Source organism: Myiozetetes cayanensis, unplaced genomic scaffold (assembly GCF_022539395.1).
Source record: "Myiozetetes cayanensis isolate MyiCay16 unplaced genomic scaffold, myiCay2020 scf2-11, whole genome shotgun sequence".
NCBI classification, from domain to species: Eukaryota; Metazoa; Chordata; class Aves; order Passeriformes; family Tyrannidae; genus Myiozetetes; species Myiozetetes cayanensis.
In genome coordinates, this window is record NW_026087411.1 from 61,477,801 (window position 1) to 61,496,556 (window position 18,756).

Consider the following 18,756-nt stretch of genomic DNA (forward strand, 5'->3'; position numbering starts at 1 on the left):
CAACTAGCCATAAGAACAGAGCCTGGCTTGGTTTCTCAGGCAATTACTCTATTGTTCAAAGGGGAAGAGAAATTTCTTTTTGTGTAATAAGGGACAGTAGCAGTAGGGAAGATATGTTGCCTGGAGTAAAGTTGGAAAGCTTTATTTCCCCATTCCAGTAAGAACAGAAGGAAAACTTGTAGTTTAATTCTCAGTTTCCTGTCTTGTCACCCTAAAGCTTGAAGCTATTTTAACCTGATGTTTTATATATGAATTTCCTCATATTTATTAAGAGTTGTCTTCCTTTAAAAAAAAAAAATCATCTCCCTGAGAAGGTGTATGAAAATGAATGGAAAGACTTTTGTGGATACTGAGAAGGTGGATTTCAGAACATTAAAAAATGACTTTCAGATGTAGACACATGAATCCCAAGAGCAAAGATAGAGTTGGAACATAGGCTTCATCAGCCTGCACTGGTTTTGAAGAAATTGTCTACTGAGCATAAAACAGGTTAGGATATAGACTGTGACTTGCTCAAAAGGAACAAAAAAACCCCACCTTTAAGCACACTGTAGAAAAGAAGGAAAGAAAAAGATTTGTGATTGTGAATGAATTCTTGTGGTGCACAGTATTTTTCAAGTATGGTTTGGCTTATATCCTGTAAAATAAGAATGGACAGTAAAATACGTGAGTAGTTTCTTCTAAAGTTCTTATTACACAGGAACAGCAGTCATTTCTCAAAGAGAAACGTCTTGTCCAATCTGAAGCTATTGCCAAAATACCATAGGCAAATACACAATATCGTCGCCTCAAAAAACCCCAGTTTCACAGTTCCAAAATTGCAGTTCATTCCTGTATTTTCACCTCTGTCAAAAGCAGGCTTTGGTAAGGGAAAAAAAATAACTCTTCCCCCAGTTACAGTGGGCTAATGAGAGGCTGTTTCAAGTTGCATCACTGAGCAGGAGAAGAAGCAAGCATGGGCATTCTGGACACAGAAATCTGTAGCATTTTTACAGGAATGTGTAAATGAGTTGCCTTGGCTTCTACCTTGATGCAGATGCACCTCTTTACCTCTTCAAGACACCTCCTGACAAAAGCAGGAGGAGGTCACACCTACTGCCTATAGGCTCCCATTAATCAGTAGATCTAACCAGTTCTTGGGTGAGGGGGAGGCACCTGTAGCTGTCTGATTCATAAGATCCTCCTTCTAACCATAGAATCACAGAATATGCTGAGTTGAAAGGGATCCATCAGGATCATAAAGTCCAACCTCTGGCCCTACTCAGGACACCCCAATAATCACACCATGCCCCTGAGAGCATTGTCAAAACTCTTCTTGAACTCAGTTTTGGTGCTGAGACCACTTCCCTGGGGAGCCTGTTCCAGTGCCCAATCACATGCTGGGTGAAAAGCTTTTTCCTGATATCCAACCTAAACCTCCCTTGACTCAGCTTCATGCCATTTCTTCAAGTCCTATCACTGGTCACAAGAGTGAAGAGAGTGGTACTTGCCCTGCCGCTTCCCCTCGTGAGGATGTTGAAGACTGGAGCAGACTCCCCTCAGTCTCCCCTGCTCCAGGCTGAACAGGGCAAGTGCCTTCATCCGCTCCTCTTACGGCTTCCACCCAAGACTTCACCATCTTAGTGGCCTTCCTTTGGACACTCTCTAATAACATTCTGTCCCTTGTCATGAAGTTCATCCCCAGGGAACAAGCAAACCTTCAAAAGGGTTATGAGTTCCGAACCCTTTGAGCATTTATGTAAGTAATTTCAGCAATCTTTGCCACCATTTAACACCGAAACAGTCAGTTAGTACTTATTACCAGCAGCTGCTTCTGACTCACAGATGTTCACACAGGGGGAGAGCTGCTCCACCGGTTCCATTCACCCTCAAAAGGGGTGAGAGGAAAAGAGAAAATAGGCAGGATGGGAAAATGGGAAGGATAGGGAAAACGGGACAGATGGGGAAAAAGAAATATTCCATAGACCCTCCTATGTCAACCAGAGTAACCACACTGGGGACAGACTAAGGAACTTTCCCTCTGCAAGAAGGGGAGAAAAGGGAACAACGGAACAACAATATCTACTGGGTGGAATTTGTGATGCTTATTATTTCATAGACTTCTTAACATGTGGGATACCATGCACTAGCCGCTGAGCTAGGGAATAAGTCCAACAAGCTGCCTTGCGTGGAGGGATGGTTCTGCCGGCAGTCTTGCTTTTTAGGTGAAATCAAGTGGAGTTTCCCTTGTCTGCCATGCAGTGTTGTGGTCTTTCTCCCATGCTGGAACTCCATGACCTAGATGCAAATCAGGCCATGTTGTTCAGATAAAGCAAGTAGAAAGAGTTCAGGAGAGAGGCCACAGCACTGCATTTGCACAGGTTATAGTCTTACCTGTAGGGAAGCATGAAATACGAACTGTTTTGGAGGAATCCCATGGTTGAAGCATGGCTGCCTGATACCCAACAAACTACAACCACCATTACATCTTTTATGATGGGTCTTTTTGTTCTGAGTGCCACATGCAACCCGTCATTTTGGTAGCTCTTTCAGCAGACAGAACTGAAAGACAAAGTGCCTTCCCATCCAACCCACCCTGTCCTCTCTAGATCACACAAAGCACATTTTTTGAGCAGTGTTAGGACTTTATTTACTCCAGGCAAAGTCACAGTTCTCTCCAGCCTGAAGAACACCACATCAATGGGAGCTTTGGTGAAGCCTGCAATCAAGGCCTAAGAATTCAGGCGTGAGTTATTAAAAAAGCACAATACCAATCTCATATTATGATGATAACGTGGTACCTTTTCCTTCCTTCTGACATCTCTTTCTTTGTACAATACATTTTCTGCTCTCGCTTGTAGGTGGGCAGGGATTGCCCTTTGCTGATGGATGCTGTACGATCTCTCTGACCCTTACTTCATTTCCTCTTTTGAAACCACATGTTTTTCCTTTCTTTGTGCAAGGGCTCCATGGACTCCACTCACTAGCTTCACAGTGCACTGCAATAAACATAGGACAAACTGAGCCTGGCCAATATATTTTTGGTAGACACAATAGATATGGTACATTAATTTTATTCTGCATCAGCCAAAAGGTGGTAAAAACTAATGGAATTAATTAGCAGTGACCTACAGAAGTGAATTGACAGAAATTGGACAGCTGAGGATATACAGCACAAACTAATGTCAAATAATTATGTTGGTTACTACTTTCTACTTGTTGTTTTCTAATTCTATTCCTGAAACAAGGCAACAACAACAAAACTGGTCTCAATGAAATCAGTTATTGGGATTTGTTCTTAGGTTCCTTTGGTTTGATGCAGGTACCTCGTAGCTTCAGTGGAAGTAAACTTTGGTCATGCCTGTGTGAAAGGTGAGTGAAGTTATTGGGTCAAGCTGCTGCAGCTGGTCTCAAAGGTATTGAATTTGGAAACCAATAGTTATAAAGGACCAATTGATATTGAAAGATGTTACAGTAGGAGTCAAGTATTTTTGGTGATCTGCTGCTTGGTATTCAGCTTAAATTCTGAAAGAGCTGTCATCTGTAGTATATACAAGCTGGAAATAGGCAAAGCAGAGGAGAACTTGGATTGGGATGGGGTTTCAAGCTTTTCTGAACAGTGTAGGTTGCAGTTTCTAAACCAGAGTGATGTGAATGCGTATCCTGTACTATTTGGAATTCAAAATGTGTTTCACTGCACACTTGTCCCAACAGCGTAAACAAAAACGAGAGTAATTTTTGAAACTTAACAATATGCTCTTATTAGCCATCCTTCTCTTGTGCCATGTCCTCAGTATCCTTCTCTTGATAAATGATAGTAAATATTTTTATTTACTTAATGTATAACTGCATGTTTAAAACTATAGAAGATTGAAGACTGAAGAAGGAAAGACTTCCAGCCCCTATGTAAGGAGAAATTTGTAAGTCAGCATTTTTTCCAGCTCCAGAATTTACTTCTGAATTTTCCAAAATCTAGAAAATATAATTGACTTCAGGTAATCTCTGAGGTTTCCTTCAGCGAATTACCATGTGGGTCATTTTTTTTCATACTACACTGGTGCTGTCCCGTTAAAAAAATTGGCCTTCACAAAAATGGCTTTCACAAAAATGTTCTGTTTTTACTCCATAGCTTTAAATGGCTTCTCTTAGTTGAGTCTGACTCATTGTTAAAGCAGCTAAGTGTACAGCACTTGGAAACAGCCACCAATAAACAAAAGCGATCCTTTGAATTTCTTTCAAAGATGAAAGTCTTTGCTTGAAAATAAAACTGTGAAAGCCTACACTACCACCTGAACTAATATATATTTGAGAAGGAAAATGCCAAACTAGTGCACATTATTTTTATTTCTACATTACTTTCCCTCCAAAATGCTTGATGCCGGGGAGAGCTGTGTGCATGATACTGTGGGGGAGGAGATTTCCATCATGACCAGACTGTGCCTAAGTGCTCCCTGGTTGCTAGTGGCTGAAGAGTTTGCTGCTTGCACCATAATTCACAGCCCTCAGCCACCACAATTCACAGCCAATGTACCAAAATAAGCTGAACCCTGCTGCAGCTTCAGCGTGTCCATGGCAGGGGATGCTATCTGCACCAGCCCAGAGGCAAATATATCACTCAGTCTTCTTTCAGTTGAAGGGGTGGCAGAGGGATGGAGCAGACAGTTAGGTGTGGTGACCTCCAAAACTGACCCTGAGTGAATAATCGGAGCTTGTGAGTCAGAGGCTGTAGATACAAAAGCAGGTCTCTTTTCCACAGCCAGTGAGTCACAGTGACATCAATCGCACTACTTCAGTGTCAGTGCCACCCTATTTGGTGTTTAATTTTCTGGACTCAGGTGTTTATGCACATATACCATATTGGGGATTGGAGGGTTTTTTTTGGGGGGGGGAGTGTTTCCTTAATATTTTAGTTGGTAGCCTTCACCCTTGTGAAGGTAAGCTTCAAAGTGTTGTCGCATGCATGCTTTGAAGACTCAGGGAGTACAAGGGAGCTAAGCCAGAGTGTTTTATTCTTTCCACTACATATGGGGTCTGACACAGGGTTTTTGAACCTTTGATGTTAGTGGTGCTGCGTAACACTGGAACAAAGCAAGTAAGAGAGGTATGTCATTCTGCCTCAGGGCAGACCAAACAGGCCGTATGTCCTGTGGCAGAGCATCAAGGCTGTGTTTGTGGGCCACAGCCAAGTCTGCACCTCTTGTGAAGAGGCAGATTTGGGCAATACCTTGACCTTTTTGTACTGAGGAATATATCTTGTTATGCAGAACATTTTCAAGTTGCACTTCCCTGGTGTTGTAATTGGACATGCCTTCCTTAGATTCCCCATCCCCTGGAAGAAAACCAGGCAGGATTGTGGGGACTGGACTTACCGATGCTAGTGCATTCCATCGTGTGGTTGTTGGCTTCCAGCCCATCAGGACACTTTTCAAGGCACTTTCCACTGTATAAGTAAAACCCACTTTTACACTTTGTGCAGAAGTTTTTGGTGAAGCAGGTATCACAGTCAGCTTTACATTCTGAAATGCAAACAGTAAACAACAATGTTGTTGCTCTTTGCCATGAAATAACATGGGCTCTCTCACATATACAAGAATCACATAAATTCTAGCAATGTCAATCTTCAAAGGAAGCAAATTATATTTAGATCTTCTTCATGGCCTGTACACACAGTGAGGCCAGCCACAAATGACCTTGGCATGGGTGAGGATTTAAAAAGGATCGCCTGATGCTGAACAGCCTCACATTGATAATCTTCTTGAAGACCTATGCAAATGGCAGACAGAGCACAACACGTGAGAATAACAGTATACTGCTTCTGCTCTACACTGACAAAGCATAGGGGCACAACTCCACACTATCTATCTCCATTCATCCAGGAGGAATAAAAATATGCCAGAATTTAGAATCTGCTAAGGACTGTTTTGAATCAACATATCTTTCTTTTTTCTTCAAATGGGTCCCTGATATTCAATCAGGTGTCCTGTAGTACTTCATGTATTGTCTATATGACTACCCAAATTTGCGTTACTATTTCCCAGTTCTCAGAAACTTTTAGGAGAAATGCATAAAACCTTATGTATGGCACAGCTCATGTCTGATATGCAAGGCCACACACTGCTAAAAAGTGAGCAAATACTTTACAGTGTCAAGTTACTCTGTAAGACTTTACTCTGGGGTCCATTCATTAAATAACTTTTATTACCAGGTAAAAACTGGGAGAGTTTCTTGGCCGTCGCTCTTATGTTTTTATATCACCTGTGGGATTAAAAACAGTGAATTCAACAACACAAAGAGGAGTGGGGAGGACATTGCGATCTTTTCCAGTTCATTTATGGTTCAAAATCCATACTGGGGTCAAAATGCTGCCTGAGTAGTAAAGAATAGAGTTGGCTTCTCTGTCCCCCAGCCCGGAGACAACATGAATCAGTAACTTCCCCCAAAATCAGGCTGAAAGCTGGCCAGCTGAAGCCTGGCCAGCCTCTACAGGCATTTAGAGGACTACACTGAGTGTGAGACAAGCTATAAAGAGACCAGGGCAAACCACATCTCCGAAGAATGCCACCTGCCATCTTCTCTCCTTGTCTCAGGGGTCAGGCGGGTAAGGGCAGAGGGTTAAACAGCTCCAGCCACCAAGATTCAGCATTCCTCGGTCCCCGCTTGCTCTTCAGTGCTGCGGCCATTCCCTTGCTGCTGGAGGGCAGTGCCTGGTGCCCACCTGTGCTTCCTTTTCACATGGGGTTGTAGAGCAGGAGGTCATCACATGGGTTCTAGGCAGGTCATTCTTGCAGAGCTGGGATCCCTGAGCTTTAGGCCATTTTGTGATCTTTCACCTTAGCTTCTTGCTCAGGTTAATATTTACTGCACTACTATAAGGAACTGAACATTAAAGACATGGCTTGTCCATCTGCTTCTCTGTTGACTTGACTCCTAAGGGGACACAGCATTCAAGAGAAAACAAACAAATCCATGAGCTTCCCCTTTCCCCCACACTTACTTGCACACTTATTAATGTCGGGATACCGTGTCCCATAATATCCGCTTGGACACGAAGAAAGACATACTCCAATCTGTTTCATGCCAATCCTCTCCAGAACAAAAAAGAGCCTGGGCTTACATGACAGGCATCCGTTGTAGTCAGAACATGTAGCACACCCTCCTTGGCAACCCTGGCTCACATTAGGATGCACTGAGAAGACAAACATTAAAGAAAACAAACTGTGAGAGAACAGGACATTAGACAAGACCATGAAATAATGGTTCCTCTGTACTTGGAAGGGTGGGCCATCCATCTCTCTGACAGCTTTTAAAGATTGCTTCATTTTTCTCTGTGTCGCTTATGACCTGACTTTCCATTTCAGAGATTATATCACCAGCATAAAAAAAAAAATCGAGCAGCTCAGCTGATATGTTCACATCTTGCAGAAATAGCTAACAGCAAGTATTTGAAATAGATTGTATGGAACAGCAGCATCCTAGAGAACATTAATTTTTCTTTTCCTTATTTTCAGTGGCTTTTCTGCCTTGTATGCATTTGGCTCAGCAGATAAATACATGTTCACTTATCCTTGCTTTTCCTAGCTGGATGATTAAAAATCAATCTAGTATATAATTTCCTTCATTGACTAAATGCCATTTGATTAAGTTCTGCTGTGCAGGAATATGCCCTTGTAAGACGGGATGATAATTTGCCTTAATAAAAAAACACAGGAGAGCCATACTTCTCACCCTCCTTCTTTTCCTGGAATGTTCTCTCTGGCATGTTTTTAATCTCTAACAATTACAACCTGATGTTTAGACTCAACTGTGGCATTTACCCTGCTCCAGTCCCAGCATGGAGCATAGGTAGGATTCTATTTGTCTTTCAGTTGGATTGTTCTAATTCTTCAGGCAAGGAAAGGTAAACTTATTACACTCACTGCTTAAATTCTCCAGGGGCTTGGGAATAGCAGAAAAGAGGATGCTATTGCAGACTATGTTTTCAGTAGCAGACATTAATCAGTGTGTTACTTCTCAGTGGTAGAGAATAAAGTTTTGCACTTTCCCATACTTTAAAAGTTATTACCTACTTTTAATTTCTACTTGCTTGCTTTCTTAAATAAATTAGAAGTAAAAAGGAATTAAGCATTAAGTAGGTGCAGACCCTGTGTCCCCTTTCTTTTGGCCTTGTCTTGTACAAAAAACCCAGGCATTTTTCTAAGTGTAAGCTTTCATCTCTCAGCCTGAGACATCTGGTTATATTTCATATATAGGAGAAATACAGTCCTCATTTACTTTTGTAACTTGCATTTGTAAATACCAGAGGCTTCCTGTTCTGCCTTCTTCTCAGGGCAGTGATAATTTTATAAATATACACATGCCATGCTTTGATTGTCTATTTTAGTGCTTTGATTTAATATTGGTCTGCAGACACTGCTAAATAGCTTGCATACACAATGAACTTGCTTTTGTCAACTCCCTTCTGTGGATCCCTTGGAGTAGACCAGAAGTCCATATGAATCCATGTCTTACATGTTGAGAGGCACCACTGCCTGCTGCTCAGGTGGGTTTGCCTAGTAAGGAAGTTCAGGAATACCTCTGTACTTTGTTCACTTTTACACTCTTGGCAGAAAAGACATGCCCCATGAATGGGAAAAGCACTCCTCTGTGCTCTGAGGTTTCGATGACAAGTCCTACAGTCTGAAGAACCTCAAAGGGAATTCAAGTTCACTTTTTCTCTTTCATTACTAAAATGAAGAAATGAGGGTTATTTCTCTCAGTAGGGCTGGACATGCAGGAGAAGTGCAAACTTTGACCCTGATGTGCATAAACAGTTCCAGTGAGAATATGAGAACCCAATTCTCTGTATGCCCCAAAGCACCCATTTTACAGCACAACCTAGAGGAAAGTGTTTTTACCATGAGGACACAGCACTACTGTGAGAATAAATGGCATTCTGCATAGTGAGAAGTTGCAACATAAATTCAGTTATCAGACTTGCTTTCACAAGACTCTCAAAATACTGAGTACTCAATAAATATAACCTATTTCTTTCTGAAAATATTCCAAAGGTACAGAGCTTATTGATTTTGAAATTAAGAACCTAGAAAATAACTTTTCAAAGTTAAGTAAAGGAAAATGTCCTTGCCTCTCTCTCCTCTGTCTTGTGGATCTTGTATGAAACTATTTTTAAAGGAAGACACAGTAATGTGATCTAAGGAGCTGATATTATTTAAAAACTGTCTGTGACTTTCCTTCATTAAGTCTGACAGTTAGAAGAAAAAGCAGATGAAGTACAAAATATTTGTCATCAAAGCTGCTATATAAAATATGGATGATCACTTTTGATGGGAAACATATTATGTGTGAGCACCTGCGACACATCATTAGGAATAGATTCTCTTGACAGAGAAAACATTATGTGCAACTGCTCTGAGGTCAAGCTGTGTGTGTGAGGCGAGACAGGCAATACTTCATTATAAAAATATGATAATTCTCTATAGCTAAGATCCATTACAATTTCAATCTCCCCTTTAACTGCAGAAGTATTAAGTATAATATAATAGGTACTCCTAGCCATTTCCACAATTCCTGCTTCTTTTTATGCATTCCAGATACTTCTTATACAAATAACACAACCACAGAAAAAAAAAAAAAAAAAAAAAAAAAGCCTATGTTTCCAAATGGAGAGTTTTTTTGCTAGTGTTAAGGAACAAGGCATAAGATAAACTACGCAAGTCAAGCTCCATTTAAAGCTTGATTTCATGTCAAGTTATAGGTAAAAGTGTGAAGCCAAATAAGCTCCTGTTCTTGGAAATTTTTAGAGCAGAAGTCTCACTGAAAAGTCAGAATTAACATTTTAAATTAAGTAAGCATTTTTCCTCTTAAAAGCTATCAAAAGGATGCTTTTTTTTATTGTATCCAACTGTGCCTGGCATTTCTTTGAGCCCTGTATCTGTGCTGTATCTGTAATAAAATATTCTCTCATTGTACTTGCTCTGAATGCTAGGTAGACCCTTATCCTGGCTCAGGCAACAATCAATGCAGGGATAGCCAAGTGCTCCAGAAATTGACACTGTTTTTAAGCACAGCACTGGACTTTGTCACTGAACCTGGGAAAAAACAAATGGTGGAGCATGTTTGAAATAAGATGTCTCCAAGCTGCAGCTGAAGATCTCATTCTTGTTACCTCTCAGCCTCCTCCCTGCCTAGTTCAGATCCAGATGCTTGCCTGATGTCTGTAACGTAGGGCCCTCCCCTCCTGCAAAGGCCGAGTGGGATGAAAGGGGTTCCGGAAGGAAACAGAGCAAACTCAGGCTCTGAAACATATTTCTGACATAGGGAGGGAACTTATCACTGCTGATTACACAACTGGCCCTTAGTATTCTTCTCTCATTGCAGCAAAGTGTTAGAGCCTGCAGATCCCAAGTACTTCAGCAACTGCACACCATAACCCCGAGGAAGCAACCAGAAGTTTCATCCCTTTTCCCCCCATATCAGAAACTGTGAGCCCAGAGTTTAAGCGATGTGCTGGGAACATAAACCCTATATGGTGAAATCCAGTCATGGTACACAGGATGTAAGTATTTCTTCAAATTTCTGTGCTTAGGTCAGCAGTAGAAATGGGTAAGTAATGTATATCCACTTTAAGAAACGCTTTGAAATCTGTAGGTGAAAAAGCATTAGAGGAGCACAGACCACTTCTGTTAGCCACAAGTTTTCCACGTGGTAAGAGGGACAAAGAGAAGTCCAGTGTCTTGGAAAAGAGTTAGGCACTCATGGGTTAGACACTGGCACTTGTGGGTTAGACCCAGAATCAGGAGGTATGGACTATAGCACTGCAAATAGGTCCAAGAAATGCTCTTGCTAAATACGCTTGCTTGAACCACTTTGTCTTCGGTGCAACCTTCTCCATCATAAAGACATATAAAATGAAATATAAAAATTTCTCCACAACCTTCAGAACTGACTTCAGTGAGGGTGAAGTACTCTATGCATGGGCTTTAGAGATGACCCTACCAGCCATATAGCACTTCTGCTCTCTAGTATTCAAACACTCTGAGCACAGTGAAATCACAGACTCTCAGGGACAAAAAATCCAGCACAGTGATGGGCAAAGCAAGTGGTGGGAGCCCAGAGACTCAACAGACAAGTTCTTTCTCATCTCTTAAACAAACGTCAACCAGGAGTAAGACAAAGTACGTATGTACAGACTTGTGACGGGCTATAAGTCTATAGCCAATAAATCTGTCTTTTTTTTTTTTTTTTTTTTTTTTTTGTAAAACCTAAATAATGGAGATTAGAGAAGACTCTAAGTTAATTCTGAACTATTTTCTTGTCCTGTCTGCATTTAAACCTTTTTTTTTCTCAGTGGCCTCTTTTTGTGAGAGACATTTGTCCAGATACTACTTTTAAGTCTCATTAGCAAATGAAATCTCAGAATATTTTCCAAAGCTCTACTCTGGAAACAATGCGTTGTGGTCTCTATTAAAAATAGAAAGTTAAGGATAAGAAGCTGAATTTGAATCTGAACTTCCAGTGATGAGGTGCTAGACTTTGACCATACCTGGCAAATAAATCTTAAACTTTTGCAATGACATTTTTCAATCAGTATTACTTCATTTTGAGATTAAAATTTATTGAATTAAAAAAAAAAAGAAAACAACAGAAAACAAAATGGAGGAGGAATCCAGCTGACATTCTGACAGCCAGAGAAAAACCTCAGAGTAGAAGAATATTTCTGTCTGTTTGCTGCAGCTGAGGTGCACTGACTCATCACTGCTCTCCAAAGACAAGATGTCCATTTAGAAGTTCGCTCTTGAAATGGATGTGCTATGCAACTGAAATTCATCCCTGTTAGAGAGCTGCTGCTACTCCTGGTTTCTCAGGCTTGCGCATTCTCACAGGAAATATTTTCACAGCAGAGCTGCTCTGGAATTTGGCCTTCCCAGCTGGGCTGCCCCTTGCCGCAAGACCCAGACCCCACCTCAGCTTTACCCAGCACGCAGCACCCACGCAGACACTAGCCCTTTTGGTGGTGGAGATTTGGGATGGGATATCCCCTGGGTTTTCCTATTGCTCTACTGCATTATGTGCTCACTAACATTCCTTTCTTTTTCTCTTTCCTGGTGGGAAGCAGCTGCCTGTGGTGGTGGCCTGAAAACAATACTTCATATAAAGCAGAGCTACTCTTAATCATGTGGACTGTCCTTTAGGCAAATGTAAACAGCATTTGGCAGTCAGCTCTTCTAATGAGAAAGTCATTAAGGAATTCAGTTTGCAAACCACAGGGTATTTCCTCAGACTCTTTCTTGGACAGCGTTTCTTTGTGCAGAAATGCATCAGAGGTGGGACGGACAATGGTGTGGCAAAAACGCTGAACCAATGTGTAGTCAGCAGGTAGTTTTGGAGCAAGGGCAAAGCCCAGGAGGGGTGAGACAGCACCGGGACAGACAGTATGCATGGGTTTGATAAAACTGTATTATCAGTGCTAAATAGATTGCCAGCTTGAGCCAAGGTGAAACCTGAGCTCAGTCTTGTGGGCTAAGCTCTGCTTGATCACTTGGCCTTAATTCACCTGCAGGGACTTGGTGTGTTGTGATGGTACAGCAGCTGGGCTCAGTGGGGAAGATGGATCCATATATGACAATTGCTACATTGGATTGGCCATAAGTCTTCTGGAATGTAACTGAACCAGTGGTGATAGACAAGGAGTGTGGACTCTCTGTCCAACCTCCTCGAGATCTACAGGAGTCTGAGGCAGTCGCAAAAGAGGGAAAGAGGAAAAATCAGTCTAAAAGTCAACTGTTTAAGCATTAAAGTCTTCTGTTTCTCTTTGTGATTTGTGCTTCCCAAATACTTTAAGATTTCTTTCTAGGAGGGTGGTAACTCCTCCGGAGATTTGCTTCGATTTTACTTCAGAGCATTTCTGCTTTCTACAGTACGAAACATGTAGCAAAGAGGATCCTCAAGTGTCCTCCTGTTTTGAAGGAAGAAGATCCCATGAGGACTGAAAAAAATATTACCCAAACATCTGCCTGGCTTGACAGAATGTTTTCTTCCTCAAGAGGCACTTCACATCTGAGGGAAAAGAAACCAACCTATTTTGTTCACCAAGTGTCAACAGTTCTAAAAAAGCAACAGAAACATGAGTATGGGACTGTCCCACAGTCTCAAGGAGTATCTGTAACTGTTTTGTAGTGGTGTCTATGAGCAAGGAGGCCCTCAGCCCAAATGGCCAAGATCTCACTGGTGATTGCCTCATCATCATTAAACACATGTCTGGCAGAGTGAGTCTGAAAATTAAGTATACTGGCAGCCAGAACACATTTCCCCTGAATTCGGTTAGAAAGAGCATCAACAGGCTGAAAAATCTCACCAGGGGTGAAGAGTTTTGTGCAGTCTCCTAGCATCTTCAGCACAACAGAAATCAGCCACAGCAACCACAAATGGCTCCTTGTCATTCCAGAGAGTTTTGTAAATAAACTGAAAAATTCTTTTCATGGAGAGAGAAGGGAAATTGACCTTTTTTTTTTTCCCCCCCACATACTACAGAGCACCACCAAAATTCAAGGATACAGGAAGATTAACCAGTATAGTAACCAATAAGGATCCCTGAGATAAGCTGATTTAAGCACCCTGGTAATGACAGAAAAGGTAGGACCAAGTCATGCAATACCTTCTCACATCAAGTTGTAAATCCTATAAGCAAGTACAGATCTTGCTTTTAGAGTCAGCTGTAGTTGTTTCCAATACCTAGCCTTCAAGACTGTACATTATGATTTTTTTCTAAAAATGTAGATCTCAGTTATATTAGGTCCTTATTGTCTAGATAAAAAGAGCTGTTATAAAAGGGCAACTATGCTACTATGCTACTATGCTACTATGGAGAGTAGTAACCTAATAGTTGTATTAACCAACATGCTGTGACAGTTGTGAGACTCAGTTACTTGCAAAGAAAGCATCTGTGCTCAGATAAAAAGGAGGTGTGAGTTTTGGAAAGAGATTGTATTTGATGCACATTTATTTAGACAGTACTTTAGTACTGTAATCCTGCAAGATGCTGTCATGAAGCTGATTTTACACAATTCGTAATTGCACAGAACTGTTTTTAAACAAAGTTGTCAACATTGCTGTGGCTCCCTTGACTCCCCAGTCTCTTCTCTACAAGAAATGCATGCTTCTATCAAGTAAAAAACTAAAAATGTACATTATTTGAAATATGTAGTCTTTCTGCTTGATGTGCTGCTTCATGGTAGTACCCAATCTACCATTAATGTGCTTCTAACAAAGCTCATTGATACTCAGGTTGTTCTGGTGGCAGCAGACCCTGTCCCCCACACACCCCATTTGCTTCCCCTGTTTTATTTCTCTTAATGTACTGGAGACTTTTATTATTGTGTATTACACAGATGCTCGTGCATTTCCAAGCTGTATAAGGATCACTCGGCTCGTACTGTCAACATTACACAACTACAGTAGCATTTGCAAGTTTCTCGTTTCCCACAGGGTCTTTTGAGACCAGAGTTTTTCTCTCAAAGTTTTGTTTTAGTAACCACAGAAAGAACAGCAGGATGTAACAGATTTTACTTTCCATGCTGGGGACTAGGGAGAAGGGTTTAGACAGTAAAAGCCTGTAATCCCGTGTCGAAACTATGATTTTCTACTATGATGTTTATAGCGTTAAAAAATTAATAAGCCAGACAGCAAGCCAGCCCACTGCCTTGGCAACGCTCAGATGTGCCTTTGGTCAATTACTTAATATCCTTTCAATTTAGTGTATTTTTTGAAGTGAAACTGATCAAAAGTGTGTACTGAATGAAATAATTTTTTCTGTGTAATGATTAAATTCATACCATACCAAAGCTAACTGAAGGCCCGAAGTATACTGTTTGCAATGGAACTGTTCTGGACTGATGCCTGCAAACATTTAAATGGAACCTATTTCTTTAAATTCAAGACTTACATCAAGATTTGCATGCAGAATATAGACACTAAGGAGTACCGCAGTGTCAGAAGTTCTCTAAAAATTGTGTTCTACAGTTTGTAACAAAGAGAAACTCTGATCTCAAATTTTCATTAAGGAAAAAGGCTAACTTCTCCAGGCTGACTGGACCATCCATCCATCAGTGACACAACTTGAAATCAATAATTGAAGTACTAGCTCTAGTGACTGCTTCTGTGCTGCAGTAGTGATGTACATGCTACTAACACTCAGCAAATGATGATCCGGCTGCTTTTACCTTTCCCTCATGTCACTGGGACTCATGCTAGTCTAAAAGAAAAAGTAAATGTTTTTGAGTGCAAAACATGAACAGTATGATACGAAACTGAATTCAACTCTAAAGGAAAACAGACAAGAGACATCATCACCATCCGTTTTGGACGAACTGATGAAAATCCTGGCCCACTAAAATCAATAGCAAGGCTCCTACAAAGAGACAGAGGTGAGGATTTCACTTATTTCTTAATTGATGTGAGGGTAGTTCATGGTTTCGAGTAGTTGTCTGATTTTTAGAGGGCAATGTGATTAGCCTGTTTAGATTGGGATTAAATAATACGATGGGCGAGAATTAAGTAGGCATCCGATTCTTGAGTAACTGAGTCAGTTTAACAGCTCTGTGTGCCTGGCTCTTCTTGTGAAGTAGCTATGAATGGCACGTAGTTAGGGCTTGTTTCATCACCCCTTCTGCTCTGCCCTCCCTTTGAAGTCTGAGCCTTTCCCTCACAAACGGCTTCACTGCAGCACACACTGACCCACATGAAAGAAATTTAGCGCTCACACCGAGCATCATTCAGTTCCCCAAAACTGTAATACATCTGACATCACTGCAATGATACACAGCAGGCAATTTACCATCAGGCTACAGCTGTGCTACAAAGTATTTGAGCTGAATTATTGGGGTGCTGATGATGAAATCAAGGCTATCATCCATTTTGTGCAGGTTCATTTTTTATGTAGGGGTATACCACCACTTCCCTGGGGATTTGCATGCCAATCAGCTAAGTTGATTGCAAGAGAAAATGAATTTAACTGAATTAAAACTGCTTGCTTGTTTGTTTGTTTTTAGTTAATATATCATCTGTAATAATATGTTTGTTATCCAAAATACAATTAATGGTTTAATGCTGGCACATCAAATTTTCCAGATAGTTAAATTAATTGAAAGCTTATGCACAGGCTGTATTTGAAAAGAGAAGCTTCAGACTGCACATGGCTGTAGGAAACTGTTTTAGCCAGTGGCTGCACAGACCAAATGCCCTGTTGTCCCCTTGCTGCCACCTCCAGGGTACAAATCACCCCCTGCAGTTACTGAGTGAACGTAGAAGGAAGACAGGTCCTCGTACACACCTTCACCCTCATTCTTCCTGTTAAGAGGAGCCCCATGGCTACCACCTCCATTGCTCCAACCTCTTGAGAATGCCACGGAGAGGATGTGCAGCAGCCGGGAAATCAGTTTAATTGATTAAAGGTCTTTACGAATGTTTTGCTTTACTGCAATGTCTGCCCATGAGGATCACTCCTAGGGGATGACAGGAATGCTATTTCACAAGGACTTTTGAAAGTGGGATTCATGTGAAATTGCCATAAATGCAAAAAATTAAACATTCCACAAGAATTAAAAGATAATCTCCTTCACTCTGCTGGGAATACTTGGTTTCAGTTATTTGAAAAAAATGTTAACAAAATGTTGTCAAAGCTTTTTAGCAAAATGCTTCTATTTTTAAAGAGTGACTTGTTCTAATGGAGTTTTATTATATCAGTGATTGTTCAAGTGGCTTTTATTTGAAATAGAGATAGCAATATTGTAAAGGTGATAAGGAATTATAAGATACAAAATTTCAATTTAAAAGAAAAAAGTGAAAAAAAATAAACTGAGGCCACCTATTGACAATATTAGGTAAAGAAAAACAACCCCCCAAATTTAGATAATTATATATAAAATCAAGAATTAAAGATCTGGGAAATATAGGGTTAGTATTATGAGTCTTATTAAACATTTTACAGTAAGAATTGTAAAGTCAAAGATTTTGGAGCCACTTTAATGTTTCTCTACAACAGCAAAAAAAAAAAAAAAGTGGAAAAAAAGGTCTAATTTTTCTTTGAAATCAGTTTAACTGAAACTGTAGAAAAAGGCATTTGGAGACATTAATGGGTAACCTATTAATTATAAATTTTAAGGATGACTTTTTTATTTGCCTGATATATTATTTAACATTGCTGATGCACATACAAAGTGACATCTGAGACTTTTTATGCGCAACTGAAGAAACAGTCTTAAAACTATGCTTTTGCTAAGGTATTTCATTGGTAACAATGCTAGGAGTCACATAATTTAGGCTGGATCACAGTAGCATCCCGAGGGCACATGTTTAACCTTACTCTGCACATGCAAGTACAAATCTGTGAGATGTGTCTTCCTATCCAAGGTGCTGCACAAGGAAATGATCCATCGTGTCCCAAGAGAGGTACTTTTTTGGGTGCCAGATGCCTTAGCCAGCTTGCGAAATTTCCTTGGCACTTTGCAACACGCTCTGCTGAAGAATATTTTTCTAATAACTACAGCAATGAGGAAGAGAGAACTGTTCAGTTCTGGTTTGTCACTCTGTAATAAAATCAAGTTAAGCTGATGCAGAATAAATGATAGAAATAGAACTCATTACTTCAAATAGAACTGCCTAATATAAGTTATACCAACAACTAGTTAGGCTTCAGTGAAAACCAAACATCCCTTAGATATTAGAAAAACATGAAATCACAGCAGTTATTTTTAAAGCATCCAATATGATGAATATTTGGCAGCTCGACTGGTGGCTAGTGGCTTGCGGCACCATGTTGGGCTGCCATGAGACAGGGCTCGGATATGAGATGACCGCAACAACACCACTCAAAATGCCAGGCTGCTGCAGAAAAATTGTGCTAAAAAATTTCACAAGCAGATGCCAAAATGCAATAAGTGAAAGGAAAGGCTGAACTGTGCCCTAGTACGAAAACATCCTTCTTAACTGGCTCCTTGACTTCTTGGAGCTGCCTGAAGCAAGTCAAGCCATTTGCTCTCACAGAGGTAGCAAAATGCCGTGCCAAATACTCCACAAGTACATGTCCCTAGTGACAGCAACCAAAATTATACATGAAGGGATAGAGTCCTGGGATAGAATGATGGACCCACTTGTCAACCTGTAATTTGTAGACTACCAGAGCTCTGCATAATGTTAGAAATGAGGAAAAATTATTGCAATGGTATCAATTCCCCACTACCAAAGCAAAAAAATACACAGTCCAGTACACAGTATGGAAGAAAATAAAAACCAGAGGTGAACTTTTCAACATCAGCACCACTGAGTTATGTGTTTTTGGAGAAAGTTAGGGGTTCTTGGATTTGAAAGTTGGTAAAGTTGCCTGGTTATGGTCCCTCTCTGGCATTGGAAAGTTTAAAGTATTAGTATCCACATTTTCAAACCCAGAGCCTCCAGTGAGACAATTGATCTACTGCTTCATTCTAATGTCTATACCCTGTTTTTCAGAATGCCTGTGGAGGTCTGACAATGCAGCTATTTATTCAGGAGTCCAATCAAAGGATTGCTGCTTCACTTCCAGAGCCAAACTTATAAGTTTTGGTTTTGTCATCTTTGGGCTTCAATTTTTTTGTCTGCAAAGGAGAAATGATACCTATCTTTTAGGATTGCTGAGGTGTTTAATTCATGGATGTTTACAATATGTCCTCAACTTTGGCTGAAATTCCTGGCTTCTCTGCGCATGCAAGCCTTCATGAGTGAGTCTGTTCCTGGCACCACATAAAA

General features: G+C 40.6%; 1 protein-coding gene across 2 annotated transcripts in view; it reads right to left on the reverse strand.

Moving 5' to 3' along the window:
- Positions 1 to 18,756, reverse strand: part of RSPO3 (R-spondin 3) — a 72,769-nt gene that overhangs the window by 20,327 nt on the left and 33,686 nt on the right. For both annotated transcript variants that reach the window (XM_050316239.1, XM_050316238.1), the window contains exons 2-4: positions 6,974 to 7,165; positions 5,349 to 5,495; positions 2,781 to 2,978 (exon numbers count right to left, since the gene is read on the reverse strand). In XM_050316239.1, coding sequence (XP_050172196.1) covers positions 2,781 to 2,978; positions 5,349 to 5,495; positions 6,974 to 7,165 — 537 coding nt within the window. The remainder of the gene's footprint in view (positions 1 to 2,780; positions 2,979 to 5,348; positions 5,496 to 6,973; positions 7,166 to 18,756) is intronic.